Genomic DNA, 19,403 nt, shown 5'->3' with positions numbered 1-19,403 from the left:
TGAGAGGGTCTCTGTCCCTGGCCAGCTAACTGCTTGTCCTGTGGTATCCTGGTCTTAGTGCAGACATGCTAGTGGGCAGAGCTGGGTCCTAATGCTAAGAAGCTAGAGGGAGGGTCCCAAAATTGTGCTTGCCAGCACCACCATTTTTCTCATAGAAACAATCCCCCCGGATTGCTGCCACAGTGTTTGTTTATGTCCCTAAGGTAAGACCCAGTTGCCTCATGCCTCTCTCCATAATCAGTAGGTGGATCTGAACCAGGCTTTTTTCAAATTACTGATCCTGTTCTGGGTCCCAGAGCATGTGAGATTTTGTGTGTGCCCTTTAGGAGTAGCATTTACATTTTCCCTAGCCCTCTGGCTTTTGCAAAAATAAGCCTTTTCAACGTTTGAAGCCACATAGTCTGGTGGCTTGTCATCCTGGTGTAAGACCCCCCAGACTGGGGAGCCTGGAGTAAGGCTCACACTTCTCACTCTTTGGGGAGAACCTCTGCCATGTAACAACCCTTTGATTTGTGAGTTGCCCACTTGGGGTATTGATCTTGACTATTCTGTGCATCTGATCTTCCTACCTGTCTTGTTGTGGTTGCTTCTTGATACTTTAGTTGTACACAATCTTTTCCATTAATGGTCTTTCTTATCAATGGATAAGTTGCTCTGTAATTTTGGTATGCCCATGAGAAAATGTGACCTCAGAGTCCTCCTACTCTACTATCTTGGCCACTCTTAAAAGCTAAAAATCTCAATCACATAAATCTAAGTGAAGTGTGAAGTCACTCAGTTGTGTCCAACTCTTTGGGACTGTAGCCCACCAGGCTCCTCCGTCCATGGTATTCTCCAGGCAAGAATACTGGAGTGGGTTGCCATTTCATTCTCCAGGACATAAATCTAAGGACCATATTTAAATGCATACATCTAGTAAACAGTTAACTGGCAATTTTCTGCTAGAAATTATCTTTCTTTTTCTACTGCATATTTTCTATTTTGATTTGAGTATTTCGTCTTGCTCAAACAGGACTATTTCAGGATCATAATGTTAATCATGATTTTAATTTCTCTTTGACATTCCAGAATTAGTAAATCCATTTGTTGTTGTTGTTGTTCAGTCGCTCAGTCATGTCCAACTCTTTGTGACCCCATGAACTGCAGCACTCCAAGCTTCCCTATCCTTCACGTCTCCCAGAGTTGACCCAAACTCCTGTCCATTGATTCTGTAATGCCATCAACCATGTCGCCCGTTGTCGTCCTCTCCTCCACCTGCCTTCAGTCGTTCCCAGCATTGATAGCTGATGGTGAATGGTGCCGGTACTCATGGTCTCCAAAGGAGAGGGATTCCCTGAAATGCAGTCTCAGTCACTCAGAGCTTTGTGTAACAGTTTCATTAAGGAGAAAAAGGATTAGAGAAATCTTCCAGTAAAAGGGTAGGAGAGGACCCACCTCACTAGTTTAAGCAGGGCATCATATAACTTTGGCTACTGAGAATAGATACAAAGAAAGTCTCAAGGTCATAAAAGTTCCACCAGACCCTTTCCCAAGGCATACATCCTGAGACAACTTTAGTACAAGATTAACCAGAAGGAATGAGTTCTGTATAACTGAGTTTCTGGGTGAGATATATTTTTGCTGAGAAACAAGTTCCCAGGCAAGATTTGTTGCCATTATAATTATTAACATAGAGACTAAGAAAAACATAATGGGGTGTAAGAAAAGCATTTTCCATGAGTAAAGTGTATGATTGCTATGTATTCATTAGCCCCACATCTAAAGAAAAGCCAGTTCTCTCAGGGAAGATACATTGTTGCACAAGGCTTAAGGAAGAAGGTGAGGGAGAATCTTCACCTCCTCCTTAAAGGACCCTGGACTGCCTATCAACCTGCCTAAATTAGCTCTCTCAGCACCAGGGTCTTTTCCAATGAGTTGGCTCTTCACATCAGGTGGCCGAAGTATTGGAGCTTCAGCTTCAGCATCAGTTTCTCCAGTGAATATTCAGGTTTGATTGGTTTGATCTTTTTGCTGTCCAAGGGACTCTCAAGAGTCTTCTCCACTGCTGTCTATTTACTAAATTATAAATAAGCATGTGACTTTATCCTTCACACTATAAGAATTGCAATGGCTACCTACCGCCAAGTGTGGAAAGGGAAATTTTTGTTTTCAGTGCCTACTGTTGTCCTATAGTTTACCTCATTTGATTTTGCCAGCAGCCCCTCTGAAAAGGTACTATGATTATTATCTTATACATAACTTTTGATAGGCTAGTTAACTTGACTAAAACCATATAGCTAGTGAACAGAAAGACTTGAGTCCTTGTTTTGCAAATAACAGAATAAAAAAGATGACACAATTAAGGGATGCATTGATTCATTATTGAAAATCTAAGAGGTAGGACTAACTTCACCTGAGGCTAGAGACGACTAAAAATGTGATGTTACTATGACTTGGATTTCTTTTTTCCCTTTGGTTTGCCTACTCAATGTTAGCTTCCTCCTCAGGTTCCATAAGGTAGTCTCCTGAAGCTCCAAGCCTCAACATCATAGTTCCAAAATGGAACATTGTGTTCTGTTCAAAATGTGTAACACACCGTCTTGGGGAAAAGAGGTCTCTTCTTGTAGCTCTCACATAATTTCTGAGATTCTCTTTCTCTCCCATTAGCTTAAATTTGTTGATGCTTCTCCACACTAAATCCTTCTGACTGGCCTACTCACCACATCCTCAAGTTGTCTAGTATATCCAATGTCTCTGTGTTTTTACTCATGTTAATGACCTCTCTTAAAGTACCATTTAAAAATTTTTAATTAATTATTTAAATTGTTTAAATTAACTACTAACACTGGAGGACTGACACACACTTACCAGTCAGGACCTACTCCTGGACCTGGAGTAGGAGAAAGAAAATGGCCTAAGGAAAATCATAGTGCTATTGGCTTGAGAATGCTTTCCACTAAAAAAAAAAAAAAAAAAAAAAAAGAATGCTTTCCACTATTAAGTAGATAATGGAATTAGGAATGCTTCTTACTGTGGTTCATGATTGTCAATAGAGATTTTCTGATAGTGGATTGGTGGGCTCATAATTACATAGGTAACAGAACAAAGATTGCTTGCAGTTAAGTGCTCTAATCATTGCAGTTTGCTGTAGTTCCAAGTTATTAAAAACAATAGAAAGCTGGGCTTTATTTGTATTGAGTGATCAGATAATACAGTGTTTCGATTAAGATTATTTGTGTTGTAAGTAACAGAAATAAAGCCAAATTAGATGAGATATAAAGGATAAATTACGAATGATACCAATTTCATGAGAAGCAAAATCTCAGTGAACATACAGGTGTTCTAACAACATGTGTTTGTGGATTTTTTCTCTAGTCTATTTCCATTATCCAGTGCTGTTAGCTCCCGACTGTGTCAGTTCCTGGGCCTCTTATTCAAATTCTTAAAAGAAAAAATATCATTGATTTTTGATTGGCCAGTGAGTTAGCTCCCCTAGGGTTGGGTTATTAAGATAATATACACATAAAATACAAAGGAATTATACCAATATTAAGATATGTTTTATGAGTCATACAAAGCAAATGAATCTGTAGGAGTCTACTTTTTGGGAAAGAGAAATTCATAGAAGAAAAAAGTGAGCAGTCACCCCAAAACGTATACTTTCTCATGTTTCAGAGTAAAATGATATGTAAAAAGAAGCCAGCATCATTTCTAACAAGTATAGCAGAATGTGGAAAGATGACCCTTGTAGCCAAGTATATTTTTGTATGCTGAAATTTATTTTCGCTGTCCATTCAGAACATTCAGACCATTTTGAGTGATTGCATACTCAGTACAGTTAAGAAGCTAGCCATTAAAAAAAGAAGAAGCTAGTCATTAATTTCAAAAACCTGTGATTAGTTTTCTTAATTTCCTTTTTCTTCAATGAATCAATTGATTTCTCCTATGTAGCCATAACCTCAATGACATATTGGTATATGAAGGTAATTATACATCCTCTTTAGTAACTAAATATTGTAAATAAAGTAGACTAAATATTGTACTTCAGTGTTTGCAGACCCTAGGCAAGCAGTAGGCAAAATTGCAAAGTAGAATGCATTCTTGGGGCTGTTGGTGCTTGCCTACTTTTTCTTTCCTACTGTTTTTGAATAGTAAGATCTTGACCAACTCTTCTATTTTCTCTCACATTTCAGTTGAAAAGCCATTCCTTACTTCTCCATCCTAGCTTCAGAGAGAAGTAGCTGGAAGATCAAGAGATACAAAAATATTAAAAGAATAAGGGTTCTTCTAGGGGTTTTTCTGTTCTAAAAGAGAATGACCACCTTGTATCATCTTGAGGTAATGTTTCCCTATTGGTGGAGTTGTGAATCTTTGGCTGAAGGGTGTTGGAGTTTCCTCTCATCATGCTGTGTCAATGACCACCTATTCTGACACGCTGGTCCCACATTTAGCTTTCAAGGAAATGGCTAGAAAAACAATTTGTAATGTTGTCAGTATATGGATCACTCAGTAAAGTTTTCCCATGAAGAAAAGTGCTTTGCTTAGTCTCAGAGAAAGAGAGAGAATAAATTTCTACCTATTGTTGGTCAGTTTTGACAGCATATAAAGATTTCTTAACAACTTAGCCTCCGTAGCCATTTTACTTAAACTTGAAAGAGCAACTTCTTGGAATGATCTGAGATTATTTATTTTGATGTTTTAAAGAGCCAGTTATTCTTATCCTAACTGAGTTAGAAGAAATCTGCATTCTTCCAGTCTGTTCTGTGAAGTAGTGGAAAAGAAAGGTGAACCACTCAAGTAATACTGAGGTACACACACACACACACCAGAGAACATCAGATTTTACTTCAATAAAATATTTTCATTCTTTCTGAAGTGAAATTCTACAAAGCCTATACTTTATGATACTAATAACTCTGCCTCCAAATGTCAGTAACTTTTATTCAATTCTGACAATATGTAATTCAGAGTTCATTTAAAAATTATTACCCAACACAGTCTACCTCACTTATCATGAAACAAATATCATTAAAAAAACCATTGTTTTCTGAAAGGAATCACTTCATGTAATGAAGTACTATTCTGAGCTATAGGAGTTCCAGAAAAATGTGAAACAGAGGTCCAGTACACTTCAAAGTTAAAACTATATTTTTAGTTTAAGCTGTGGAAGAGTTTCAAAATAGCGATAGTAATTCTGTATATCAGAGTTGGACGCAACTGACACACCTTACCATGCATGCATGCATCGGAGAAGGAAATGGCAACCCACTCCAGTGTTCTTGCCTGGAGAATCCCAGGGACAGAGGAGCCTGGTGGGCTGCTGTCTATGGGATCACACAGAGTCAGACATGACTGAAGCGACTTAGCAGCAGCAGAAGCAGCAGCAGCAGCATAAAGTCTATACCTTTTTGGTTGTTCAACAAAACTATCCAAACGTAATCTCTGCTTTTGATCTACAGCTGGCATTTAATGGATAGAGGCCAGGGACTCTTAGCATCCTACAATGTACAATACAACTTCTCCCTGAAAGGAATTATCTGACCCAAAATGTCAATAGAACTAAGACTGGGAAATCTTATTCTGTGTGATCTGCCAGGCATAGTCCCTCAGCTTTATTGCCTGTCTCTCTCTCTTACTTTTTCTTTAAGCAAGAGCCACACTGAATTGCCTTCCTTCAGTGCTGAAATGTACCAAATCTCTTTAGGTTTTAGGATCTTTGCCTGTTATTTTCATTTTACCTCCCACTCCTCTAACTACAAGTGTGCCACCCCTCTCCACCTAGCCAAAATCATTCCTTCTTCAGCACGAAGCTCAAAGATTATTTAAGGGTGATTTCATGTCCCTGACTTGGTCAACCCTACCCCTCTACTGCCTACACATTTCCTTCTTTTTTTTAAACTTTTTTTAAAGTTCTTTTAAAAAACACTTCAATTGTTTACAATTTACTATAATTTCAATTAGCTACTCTTTTACTTCAGATGAAAACTCCCAGAAGAAAGGGTACACACACTTTGGGTTCTTCTTTATACTCTGAGTATCTAGTAAAGCATCTGGATGGCATTTCAGGTGAGGCTATTAACATGAGTAAAAACGCAGAGGTATGGGTATACTAGGCATTTGGGGGATATGGTGAGTAGGCCAGTTAGAAGGATTTAGTGTGGAGAAGCCAGATGGCACTAGTGGTAAAGAACCCGCCTGCAAATGCAGGAGACATAAGAGATGCAGGTTTGATCCTTGGGTCAGAAAGATCCCCTGGAGGAGGGCATGGCAACCCACTCCAGTGTTCTTGCCTGGAGAATTCCTATGGACAGAGAAATCTGGCAGGATACAGTCCGTAGGGTCACAAAGAGTCAGACACCACTGAAGCGACTGAGCACACACACAAGCATGAACAAGGATGGAAGAGGGGTGGAAGTCTTCTGATCCTGGACTTAATGAATGCATAACTTTTTTTTTTTAGTTTCAATTGTAAAGTGCTAGTCCTTCTGTGTATGTAAAGTAGGCAAACCAGTTTAAATCTTTTTTTTTTTTTACTCTCTTCTTTGGTCTGATAGGCCTTGTAAAAACAGCCCAAGAATATATATATTTTTTAGTTTGGGTGTTTTTTATAGTGCACTAAACCTAGAGTCAACTAACCTATGGTCCATAGCTAGCTCTAACACTAGTTTGTTCTTTTCATTGTGCTTCTTTTGACTTTATTTACAAACTGAGGGAGCTAGACTAATGGATCTGTACTGCCCTCCCAATCTAAACATTCCTACTTAACTAAATCAGAACAGTCTTGACTAGCTGAGGTTGAACTATGTAAGTCTTCTCTTTTTAAGAGTTTTTGAAGAAATATTATCTTAAAATGCAGTTGCTTATGTTCCTTGGCAAATAATCAGTAGAGTATAATGAAAATAACTGGACCTTTTGATTATTGGGAATTTTGATATACCCCTAAGTTTTGCATTATTTCATACATTTCATATAAGTATGGAAGATTGAGTAATAGATATGCTAATTTCAAAATAGATCTTAAAGTTATTGTGTTTTTCCAATAAATCCATAGGACAAGCACAAATTTTTTCATAAACTTTCTCTAAAAAGTGAAGTCTAGTGTTATTCACCAAAGCATTGATCTTATTAAAGCATGTATTGTATATCTGTTTAATGCAGGGTTTCTAAATCTCAGCACTATTGCTATTTTGGACTGGAAAATTCTTTCACATGAGGAAGGTATCCTGGGAATCTCTGTGAATGTGAAAGTTGCTCAGTCATGTCTGACTCTTTGTGACCCCATGGGCTATACCATCCATGGAGTTCTCCAGGCCCTAATACTAGAGTGGGTAGCCTTTCCCTTCTCCAGGGGATCTTTCCAACCCAGGGATCGAACCCAGGTCTCCTACATTGCAGGCAGATTCTTTACTAGCTGAGCCACAAGGGAAGCCCTAGGTCTACTGAAAAGATGCCAGTAGTAGTTCTCCATCCCAGCTGTGGGGGAAAAAAAAAAAGTCTCCAGACATTGTCAAATGTCTACTGAGGGGCACAGATGGCCCCAGTTGACAACTACTGGTTTAGTGCAAAGCAATCCTCTTTAACTAGGGTATACTGACTAGATGGATGTAAATGTTACTGATGGTTAACCAATTGAAGTTTAATCTTGCCAAAATAAATCTAAATCCCTCACTGCCAGTTAAAAGTAGCTCTCTCCTTTGCCCACCTGCTGCATGCTTTTGGCAGATTCTGAATGTGGCAATCAGTGATTTCTTTATAAGGTAGCAATTACTAGGAAATCTCAAAAAGCTGTTAAAAAAGTAAAAATAAAATAATGAATAGAGTCTTATGATTAAGCCTGTAAGTTCTTAATGGTATCTCCTTACATCCAAGAGTAAATAATTTTCTGAGTCCTGTTCCATTATAAATAGTGATAGAAATAGTGAATCTGAGCAATTTTTGTGTTTATTGATATTCTTATCCATATTTCATAGTAGTCTTCTAAGAGATCAGTGTTTTTCAAAATGACCATTTCTCTGTCAACCTTTCTCAAGAATACTGGGGGTTTTGTCTTCAGTACTTTTTATGTTATAATAATTTTAGTTTTAAAACAAGAAACAGCTTCAGGTCTTTTGAAATGAGGCAGAAGTGGAACCATATAACTCTTCAATATAGTTTGTGTGAGGTATGGATTCTTCTTCTGAGACTAAAAACACAGAATATAGAGGCTGTACAATGTGTCTGTTTGATTATTTCTGCTGTCTTTCCACTTAAAAAGATCACAAGTCCAACCTGACATCTTTATTTGTCAACCTTTAATTATCAATAACTTGACAATATTTAAGGTCTGGGTGTTTTTAGGCAGTCCTAAAATTAATTTAATATAATAAACCCTCTGAAAGCAAATAGAAGCCCAAAGATTTATAATAATATTTTGTCAAAATGCTTTGCTAATATTAGGAAACACTGCTTTATGCTTGTTTATAAGGAATACTACCATTCATTATATAACTGAGCAGGACCCTATGGGGCTTTCCTGGGACAGGCCTTCCCACATGTCCTCTCTGAGGTACCTAGATAATAATGTTTGATGTGCATTTCCTGAGTTTTACAATTATGAACCCCTGCCTCTCACCAAATGGAAGCTGTTAACTACTTCATGATCATGAACACATAGCCCGGTGCCTCCTAGTGCCTGATAATGTTAACTGTTGTGACACCACCCTGTTACCTCACCATCAGCCAGTCAGAGAACTGTGCATGAACTGATCACATATGCATACCTGGCAAGCCCCCTCCTTCACCTACTTTTAAAAATGCTTTGCTGAAACACTTTGTGGACCTTGAAATTTTTTTGGAGCATGAGCTACCTGTCTCCTTGCATCACTCAGCAACAAAACTTTCTCTGCTCCAAACTCCAACATTTTGGTTTGTTTAGCCTCACTTTGTGTCAGGCATAAGAGCTTATGCTAGCAATTGCCTTTTTTAACTTTTAAATCCAAATAGACAATCTCTCATCAGATATAGGCCTAAATTTTTAAGGTAACTTGCATTCCTAAAATAAAATATGTCTCATCTCTGCTTCCACCAAATGTGGAAAAACAGGGGCTGCATTTATACTCCCACCATCAACAGTTAAAAATATGGACAAATTGTACAAAAGAACAGTTTCATGACATTGGACATTAGGCAACAGAAGGCAGTGATGCCTGAGAGTCAAGAGAACAAAAGGAAACATATGATTTCCCTGGCATATTTTGGGGGGGTATGTTCAGGTTGTTTAGGGAAAGACAAATCAGGAGGAACTCAACAAACTCCCCAAGTTGAAAAGTTGAAACTGAGAGTCTATAAAAACCAAGAAAGCTAGAATTCATGGACAGAGTACCACTAAGAGAGTTGTACAGAGACTACCAGAGATCTTCCAATGGGCCTCCTATATGTTCCTTAAATTACTGACAATTGTTTGTATGTGACAAAACTACCTTAGCCCAGTGGGGAAAAAACACCTGAAAAGATTAGCGAAAAAATTTCCCAGAATTCACACAGGACTTGGAAAAAATGTCTAATCCCACAAGGAAGACTGAAAAACCTCATAAATCTTAGGCGTTTGGTATAATACTCAGAAGGTTCTTCCCTTAGTAGTGGGAAATAATTAGTCCATATGAAATACAGCTCATGACTTGCCTAACAAATTTTAAAAAGCAAGACTTGGAAGAAAAAAGAAAAACGGGTTCCAAGTACCTTGACCCCATCCAAGGACAAAGCTCAAGAATATATATAAGAATATAAAAATAACCAGCATTCAATAAAGTCAATTCATGATATCTAAAAAAATTACTAGGCAGAAGAGCTGAAAAATATAACCCATAATACTGAGAAAAAATGCTCAATCAAAATTGACACAGAACTGGAGCCTATGTTAGAATTAGTAGGCAAAAGTATTAAAACAGTTATTTTACTAGTATTCTGTATGTTCAAAAATTAATTTGATACCTGAAAGATTTTTTTAATGTTCAAATTGAATATTGAGGAATGAAAATCACAATATCTAAAAAAAAATGCAGTGGATGTGATTAGCAAAAGATAAGGTTTAGCAAAAGATAAGGGAATTCTAACATGTATACGGTCATGTAAGAATTGAATCGCCAGTCCATGTCTGACGTAGGGTGCAGCATGCTTGGGGCTGGTGCATGGGGATGACCCAGAGAGATGTTGTGGGGAGGGAGGTGGGAGGGGGGTTCATGTTTGGGAACGCATGTAAGAATTAAAGATTTTAAAATTTAAAAAATAAAAAATAAAAAAAAATGGTTACAAAAAAAATGTTTTAAAAAAGAGAAGATTAATACATTTAGAAAAAGAAATGTAAAATAGGAAAATATTTTAAATGAACAGATAAAAAGAAATATAAACATTTAATTTACAATTGTGTTTAATGCTATGAAGGAAAAAGGAAGGTTTTATGTGAGAATAACTGGAGGGAGAACATTTAGAGCATATTAGGTACATATAAACCTGATTTAACATGAAACACAACTGGATTCATGTAGAAAATTAAATGTAGGGTTTTTTCTTATAATAAACCATTCATTCATTTTTTTCCACAACATCTGTGTTCACTGATAGTAAAATAGTCCAGATATGGCTGATAAAAATAACTAACACCCCCAGTTCCTGTCTTTGAGAAGCTAGGAGTCTAATAGTTCAGCAGTACCTAGACAGTGTATTATAAAGCAGAGACACCACTTTGCCAGTAAAGGCTTCATAGTCAAAGCTATGGCTTTTCCAGTAGCCATATATGGATGTAAGAGTTGGACCGTAAAGAAGGCTGAGCACCAAAGAATTGATGCTTTCAAGTTCCAGTGCTTGTGAGCACTCTTGAGAGTCCCTTGGACAGGAAGGAGATAAAATGAGTCAATCCTAAAAGAAATCAACCCTTTCAGATTCATTGGAAGGACTGATGCTGAAGCTGAAGTGAAATTCCAATACTTTGGTCACCTGATGCAAAGGGCCAACTCACTGGAAAAGACTCTGATTCTGGGAAAGATTGAGGGGAAGAAGGGGCTGAGATGGTTGGATGGCACCACTGACTCAATGGACGTGAGTTTGGCCAAACTCTGGGAGATGCTGAAGGACAAGGAAGACTGGCATGCTGCAGTCCATGGGATCACAAAGCGACTGAGAGACTGAACAACAGTAACAACCTCTCATTAAAATAATTGCATACCAAATGAAAACATAAGCATATCCTTTTTCTTTTTCCTTTTCTTTTTTAGATGAGGATAGGCATTCACTCAGGCTCTGTGCTGGCTGGAGTTGTTGGCGTAAGAATGCCACGATATTGCCTGTTTGGAAATAATGTCACTCTGGCAAGCAAATTTGAATCAGGAAGTCATCCTCGACGCATCAATGTCAGCCCAACCACTTACCAGTAAGTGTTCTTTGCCATTGCCTAATGCTAATAGCCTGTCACTTGTGACACCCTATTTTTTTCTTGATCCTGTTATTCTCTAAGACAATAATGAGTAGATCCATCCAGTCTGAAAGATAGCAATTATGACACAAAATTTAAATTGCACCCTAAGAAAGGACACAGAAAACTTGTCTTGATTGAGTGGTAAATCAGGTTTGTCATTTCCCACAGTCTCTGTCCTTCTTAGGTATTCCTGTTTAAACACAGGAGAGAAAATATTAAGAGTCTGCATCACATTGGAAGTTCTAATACTTTCAAAATGTTTCTCAATGTTTATAAAAGTCATTTGACTTTGGATAGAAAAGATATGTCTCTTTTTATTTTTCTGGATAATGAATATAAATAGGGACTCTAAATATATACTGGGTACAGAGTAAAACTTCAAACTTTATCTATCTTAAAGGTCATATCTGACAACTCTACACATTTTGACAGCTGAAATCAACTTTATTTTGTGCCTGGTAGATGTCATCTCACCCACTAGATATTAAGCTTCATATGGGCAGAGACCAAGTCTGTTCACCACTATATCTCCAAAACTCACAAAAAATGTTTAGCACATAATAAGCTCTCTATAAATATTTATCAAATTAGTAAACAAATACATTGGTAAGATAAACATCTCTATACTAAGAAAGCAGTATGAATATCTCCTGATTGGTTTTGGCTAAATGTTAAGTAATATGTGTGTGTGTCTGTGTGTGTGTAAGTCACTCAGTTGTGTACGACTCTTTGTGACCTCATGGGCTATACAGTGCATAGTGCATGGAATTCTCCAGGCCAGAATACTGGAGTGGGTAGCCTTTCCCTTATCCAGGGGATCTTCCCAACCCAGGGATCGAACCCAGGTCTGCCACATTGCATGCAGATTCTTTACTAGCTGAGCCACAAGGGAGGACCAATGTTATGTAAGCTTTGGTGTAAAAGCTATTTCACTAGTTCCATGATTTAAACGACTCAGATATCAAGTTCTTAAAACTCTAAAGTAGAAATAGTGCCGTTGATATTTTTTATTAACATGGCTACCACATTTACTCAGGCTAACAACAACAGCAAAAGCCCCAGGAGCAGGAAGCTTAAATATATACATAATAAATGTTGATTTATAGTAAGAAACAAAATGGTGATATTTTGAAGCTTTTGATACCACATCTATATAAAAGGAAATTAAGTTTTTTTAGATGAAAGAGAAATATTTCCTGATTCCTGGGGAGCACATGAGAAAGGGAAGGAATTACAAATATAAAAGCAAGAAAATGTTTCCTAAGAACGACATGTCATTTTAGGGTATTTATATAAGGGTATTGCCTCTTTTCAATTTCTCCCAATTTTTCTGACACAATATTGGGCATAATATAGATGATGTCGCAAAGATTTCTATATTAAATCTCTTCAAAAGCTTCAGCACTGATCTGAAGCTTCTCTAGATCTGTGCACTTTGGGCTCTAGACCACAGGGTAATGAAAATTCCTGAAGATCAACCCCCAAACATATATCCTTTTACCATGGTTATGATTTTTCCCATCATGGAGCTAATATTTATGTTTCCTGTTAGTATAAGTCAGTGTAGATTTACAGAAACTCCACTATTTAAAAAATGATGTGTAAAGAATGGATCAACCATGCAAGGAGCTCATATCTTGAGCTTAACTGTCATTGCTGTGGCTGGCTTTGTTTACATGTAACCAGTAAAGGAAACCCCACAAGTCACACAGAGTCTGAGCATTTTGGTGCTGTCTTTAAATTTTCATAACCTTTATCACATTGGTGGAAATTTGTAATGATACTTGGTGATCCATAATGTCTAAAGCATTGAATCATTTCAAATATAACAAGCATTGAAACCTTTTATTCTATTATAATCTGCCCTACCTCCAACAACTTCCCCCTGATAAAAACATAAATGGGACATAGATGAACACGTTGAGCTGCCATCTGTGTAGACTGTAAAAGATACTTTCTCCTACTGGTCCCAAATCTTATAGTTTCTACTAATGCTTTATTTTATATCCCAAGCACTGTGATAGGCACTAATGTTACAACAATAAACAGCATAAATATGATCTCCATCTTCATGGAGGAGACCACAAACCAAAAGGTAGATGTATGAAAGTAAACACTTTGCTACAACAAACTAGTACTGAACACAGTATTAAAATAAGAGGAGGAGTAGACTAAAATAAGGATGAAGAAAGAAATAGACTGAAATCAGACCAACTGAAGCTATAATACATGTTAAGAAGTTTCAACTTAACCCTAAGAGCAAAGAAAGACATTGAAGAGTTATAAGCATAGGTGTGACTTGGCCAGATTTGTACTTTAAAAAGATTTCCAAGGTTGTCAAAAAGAGAACAGTGATTGAAAGGAAGTAGTCATTCCCATTTCCTTGATGGAAATGTAGCTAATTATTGAGATCCTAGAATCCAAACTATTTGATGTTTCAACTTGTCTTCCTAAGTTTTAGAAGAGCAATTGGACCAGTGACTGTTAACATCCATTTTTATCTGCATGCTGCATGCTAAGTCACTTCAGTCGTGTCTGACTCTTTGCGACCCTATGGACTGTAACCTGCCAGGCTCCTCTGTCCATGGGATTCTCCAGGCAAGAAGACTGCAGTGGGTTGTCATGCCCTCCTCCAGATGATCTTCCCGCCCCAGGGATCAAACCCAGGTCTTTTATGTCTCCTGCATTGGAAAATGGGTTCTTTACGACTAGGGCCAGCTGAGAATCCCATTTCCATCTGAAAGTGAAAGTGAAAGTCGCTCAGGCATGTCTGACTCTCTGTGACCCCATGGACTATAGAGTCCATGGAGTACTCCAGGCCAGAATACTGGAGTGGGTAGCCTTTCCCTTCTCAGGGGATCTTCCCAACCCAGGGATTGAACCTGGGTCTCCCACATTGCAGGTGGATTCTTTACCAGCAGAGCCTCAAGGGAAGCCCAAGAATGCTGGAGTGGGTAGCCTATCCCTTTAGCGGATCTTCCCAACCCAGGAATCGAGCAGGGTCTCCTGCATTGCCTGCAGATTCTTTACTAACTGAACTATCAGTGAAGCCTTTTTTCTCCCCCTTGGATACCATCAAAAACAATTTACTTTGGTTCTTGATAAGTTTCTAGAACACTAAATTTAGGTATATGATCTCAGTTGACTGGGTTTTCAGATTATGGATGTATTTGTGACTAGGTGCTTTCTGTTGGTTTTATACACACCAATGTATACACTTCAGTTATGTATAATTGTTCTATTTCACACAATATGGGTGACTTATGAATCCACAAGTATAGAGTACACTTCCCTTTCCATTTTACTCACAGTGAAATGTCTGATGGACTTTTCAGGGACATTAACTCTGAGGAAATATAAACATAAAACTGAAGTTAAAGCAAATAGGAATTTGTGACATAAAACTAAGTATTAAGCTCCTAAGAGCTGGAAATTTCCAATTGTACTTCCTGAATTAAATGCTGTAAAGTGTCCAATGTTGGCTGATTATTTTGAAATTTTTAGATGATCTTTTAAAAAAATTTTTTTAACATTTTAATTTTATTGGAGTATACTTGATTTACAGTGTTGTGCTAGTTTTAGATGTACAGCAAAGTGACTCAGTTATATATATAAATATATTCATTCTTTTTCAGATTCCTTCTCATATGGGTTATCACAGAATATTTGATAGCTTTCTGTGTCTTGCTGGTTATGAGTTTCCTATGTCTTGTTGGTTATCTATCTTATATATAGTAGAGTGTATGTGTTCATCCTAAATTCCTGATTTATTCCCCCATGCCCCACGTTTCCATTTGATAACTGTAAGTTTGTTTCCAATATCTTTAGGCCTGCTTCTGTTTTGTAAATAAGTTTATTTGTATATTTTTAAAAACTAGATTCCATATGTAAGTATACCTTATGTACCACCTCTTTATTCATTCCTCTGTTGATGAACATTTACCTTGCTTCAATGACATGGCTGTTTGTAAATATTGCTGCAGTGAACATTGGAGTGCATGTATGCTTTTGGATTATGGTCTTCTATGGATATTTACCCAAGAGTGGAATTGATAGGTCATATGGTAGTTCTATTTTTAGCTTTTTAAGGAACCTCCATCCTGTTATCCATAGTGGTTGTACCAATTTACATTCTCACCAATAGTATAGGAGGATTCCCTTTTCTCCATACGCTCTCCAGCATTATTTGTAGATTTTTTTTTGACAAATTCTTTTAATTGGAGTATAGTTGCTTCACAATACTGTGTTAGTTTCTGCTGTACAACAAAGTGAATCAGCTATAGGTGTATATATCCCTTCCTTCTTGGACCTCCTGCCCACTCCCTCCCCAACCCACCCATCTAGGTCATCACAGAGTGCCAAGCTAAGGTCCTTGTGCTGCCGAGCAGGTTCCCACTAGCTCTCTGTTTTACACATGGTAAAGTGTATGTGTCTCTTTTAATCTCCCAATTGATCTCACCATCACCTTCTCCACCTATATCCACTTGTCTGTTTTCTACATCTGTACCTCTATTCCTGCCCTGCAAATAGGTTCATCTATACCAGTTTCCTAGATTCCAAATATATGCCTTAATGTATGATATTTTTTTCTCTCTCTTTGCCTTGTTTCTTCTGTATGACAGTCCCTAGGTATATCCACATCTCTGAAAATCGCACTATTTTCCTCCTTTAAATGGCTGAGTAATATTCCATTGTATATATGTAACAAATATTCTTCATCCAGTCTTCTGTTGATGGCCATTTAGGCTGCCACCATGTCCTGCCTATTATAAATAGTGCTGCAATGAACATTGTTATACATGTGTCTTTTTGCTTTGTGGTTTTCTCAGGATATATGCCCAAGAATTGGATTTCTGGGTCATATGGGAGTTTTATTTTTAGTTTCCTGAGGAACTTCCATCTGTTCTCTGTAGTGGGTTTATTAGTTTACATTTCTACTAAAAAATGCAAGAGGGTTCCCTTTTTTCCACACCTTCTCCAATATTTATTACTTGTAGTTTTTTTCTTTTTTTTTTTTTAAACTAAGAGATTCCCTTCCAGAATATCTTTTTTGAAAAATAATTTAATTTATTTTTGGCTGTGCTAGGTCTTAGTTGCTGTGCATGGACTTTTTCTAGTTGCGGCATGTGGCTTCTCATTGAGGCGGCTTCTCTTGCTGTGGAGCACAGGCTCTAGGATGCCTGGGCCTCAGAAGTTGTGACACATGGGCTTAGTAGTTGTGGCTCCTGAGCTCTTGGTCACAGACTCAGTAGTGTGGTGCATGGGCTTAGTTGCATGTGGGGTCTTTCCAGATCAGGGGTCAAACCTTGTCTCCTGCACTGACAGGCAAATTCTTTACCACTGAACCACCAGGGAAGCACTACTGTTTGTAGATTTTTGGTGATGACCATTATAAATGATATGAGATGATACTTCTTTAGTTTTTATTTACATTTCTCTAATAATTAGTGATATCAAATCTCTTTTCAGATGCTTCTGACCATCTGTATGTCATCTTTGTAGAAATGTCTACTTATGTCTTCTGTCCATTTTTTTGATTGGGTTTTTTTGTTGTTTTGGTATTTTGCTGCATGAGCTGTTTGTATATTTTGGAGATTAATCCTTTGTCAGATATTTTGTTTGCAAAATAACTAAAGTCTGTCTTTTTATCTTATTTATGGTTTCCTTTGCTCTGTAGAAGATTTTAAGTTTAATTAGGTCCAGTTGTTTACTTTTGCGTGGTTTTTTTTTTTTCATTACTCTAAGAGGTGGTCAAAAAGATCTTTCTGTGATTAATGCAAAGTGTTTTTCCTTTCTTTACCTCTAGAGTTTGATAGTGTCCAGTCTTACATTTAGGTCTTTAATTTATTTTGAGTTTATTTTTGGTTATGGTGTTAGGGAGTGTTCCATTTTCATTCTTACCTGTTCAATTTTCTCAGCACTACTTATTGGAAAGACTGTCTTTTCTCCATTCTTTAGTCTTGCCTCCTTTGTCATACATTAAGTGAGCACAGGTATGTGGGTTTATCTCTGAGTTTTCCATCCTGTACCATTGATCTCTGTTTTTGTGACAGTACTGTACAATCTTGATTATTGTAACTTTGTAGTATAGTCTGAAGTCATGGAGCCTTATTCCTCCAGCTCCATTTTCTTTCTCAAGATTTCTTTGGCTACTTGGGGTCTCATGTTTCCATTCAAATTGTGAAATTTTTTGTTCTAATTCTGTGAAAAAAAATGCCATTGGTAGTTTGATAGATTGCACTAAAATCTGTATATTGCTTTGGGTAGTAATAGTTCTTTTTATAATGTTGATTCTTTCAATCCAAGAGCATAGTATATCTCTTCATCTCTTTGTGTTGTCTTTGATTTCTTTCATCAGTGTTTTATAGTTTTCTCAGTAAAGGTCTTTTGCCTCCTCTCATAGGTTTATTCATCAGTATTTTATTATTTTTGATGCAATAGTAAATGAGATTCTTTCCTTAATTTCCTTTTCTAATCTTTTGTTGTTAATGTATAGCAATGCAAGAGATTTCTGTGCATTAATATTGTATCCAACTTTAGCCAATTCACCAATTAGCTTTAGTAGTTTTCTGGTGGCATCTTCAGGATATTCTATGTACAGTTTCACATCATCTGCAAACAATACCAGCTTTATTTCTTTTCCAATTTGTATTCTTTTTATTTCTTTTTTTCTCCTCTGGTTGTTGTGACTAGGACTTCCAAAATTATGTCGAATAAGAGTGGCAAGAGTGAACATCTTTCTCTTGTTCCTGATCTTAGAGGAAATGTTTTCAGTTTTTCAGCATTGAGAATGATATTTGCAGTGGTTTGTCATATATGGCCTTTATTATGTTGAAGTAGGTTCCTTCTATTCCCAATTTCTGGAGAGCTTTTATCATAAATGTGTGTTGAATTTTTCCCAAAACTTTTTCTGCATCTATTGAGATGATCATATTGTTTTATTATTTATTAATATGGTGTATCACATTGATTGATTTTCATATGTTAAAGAATCCTTGAATCACTGGGTAAATCCCATTTGATCATGGTATATGATCCTTTTAATGTGTTGTTGGATTCTATTTCCTAGGATTTTGTTGAGGATTTTTGTGTCTATGTTCATCAGTGTTATTGATCTGTAGTTTTCTCTTTTTTGTTATATCTTTGTCTGATTTTCCTATCAGGATGATCATTGCCTCACAGAATGAGTTTGGGAGTGACCCTCCCTCTGCAATTTTTTAGATGAGTTCGAGGACAGGTGATATCTCTTCTCTAAATATTTGATAGATTTTGCCTGTGAAGCCATCTGGTCTCAGACTTTAGCTTGTTGGAAGACTCTTAATTAGAGTTTCAAACTCATTACTTGTAATTGTGGGTCTATTTATATTTTCTGTTTCTTCCTGGTTCAGTCTTAGAAGTTTTTACCTTTCTAAGAATGTGTCCATTTCTTCAGGTTTGTCCATTTTATTGGCTTCTATTAGCCTCTTATGATCCTAGATATTTCTGTGGTGTTGGTTGTAACTTCTTTTTCATTTCTGATTTCACTGATGTGAGTCTTTTCTCTGTTTTTCTTGATGATCTGTCTACTGTTTGTCAGTTTTCTTTATTTTCTTGAAAACCAACTTTTAATATATTTAATTTATTATTTTAGGTCTTGTTATACTTTTATTCATTTCTAGTTCATTTATTTCTACTCTGATCTTTATGATTTATTTCTTCCTGCTAACTTTGGTTTTTTTGGTTTGTTTGGTTTTTTTTTAATTTTTATTTTTACTTTATTTTACTTTACAATACTGTATTGGTTTTGCCATACATTGACATGAATCCACCACGGGTGTACATGAGTTCCCAAACACGAACCCCCCTCCCACCTCCCACCCCATATCATCTCTCTGGATCATCCCCGTGCACCAGCCCCAAGCACCCTGTAACCTACATCGAACATAGACTGGCGATTCATTTCTTACATGATAGTATACATGTTTCAATGCCATTC

The 19,403-nt window shown here is 37.0% G+C and overlaps 1 protein-coding gene across 1 annotated transcript in view; it reads left to right on the top strand.

Annotated features, from left to right (window-relative positions):
* Positions 1-19,403, top strand: part of GUCY1A2 (guanylate cyclase 1 soluble subunit alpha 2) — a 462,235-nt gene that overhangs the window by 402,163 nt on the left and 40,669 nt on the right. The window contains exon 7 of the mRNA XM_018059849.1: positions 11,229-11,383. Within this exon, the coding sequence (XP_017915338.1) occupies positions 11,229-11,383 (155 nt within the window). The remainder of the gene's footprint in view (positions 1-11,228; positions 11,384-19,403) is intronic.

The sequence above is a fragment of the Capra hircus genome, chromosome 15 (assembly GCF_001704415.2).
Source record: "Capra hircus breed San Clemente chromosome 15, ASM170441v1, whole genome shotgun sequence".
Taxonomy (NCBI): Eukaryota; Metazoa; Chordata; class Mammalia; order Artiodactyla; family Bovidae; genus Capra; species Capra hircus.
Note: the sequence above shows the minus strand (reverse complement) of the source record. Positions and strands in the feature narration are given on the sequence as shown.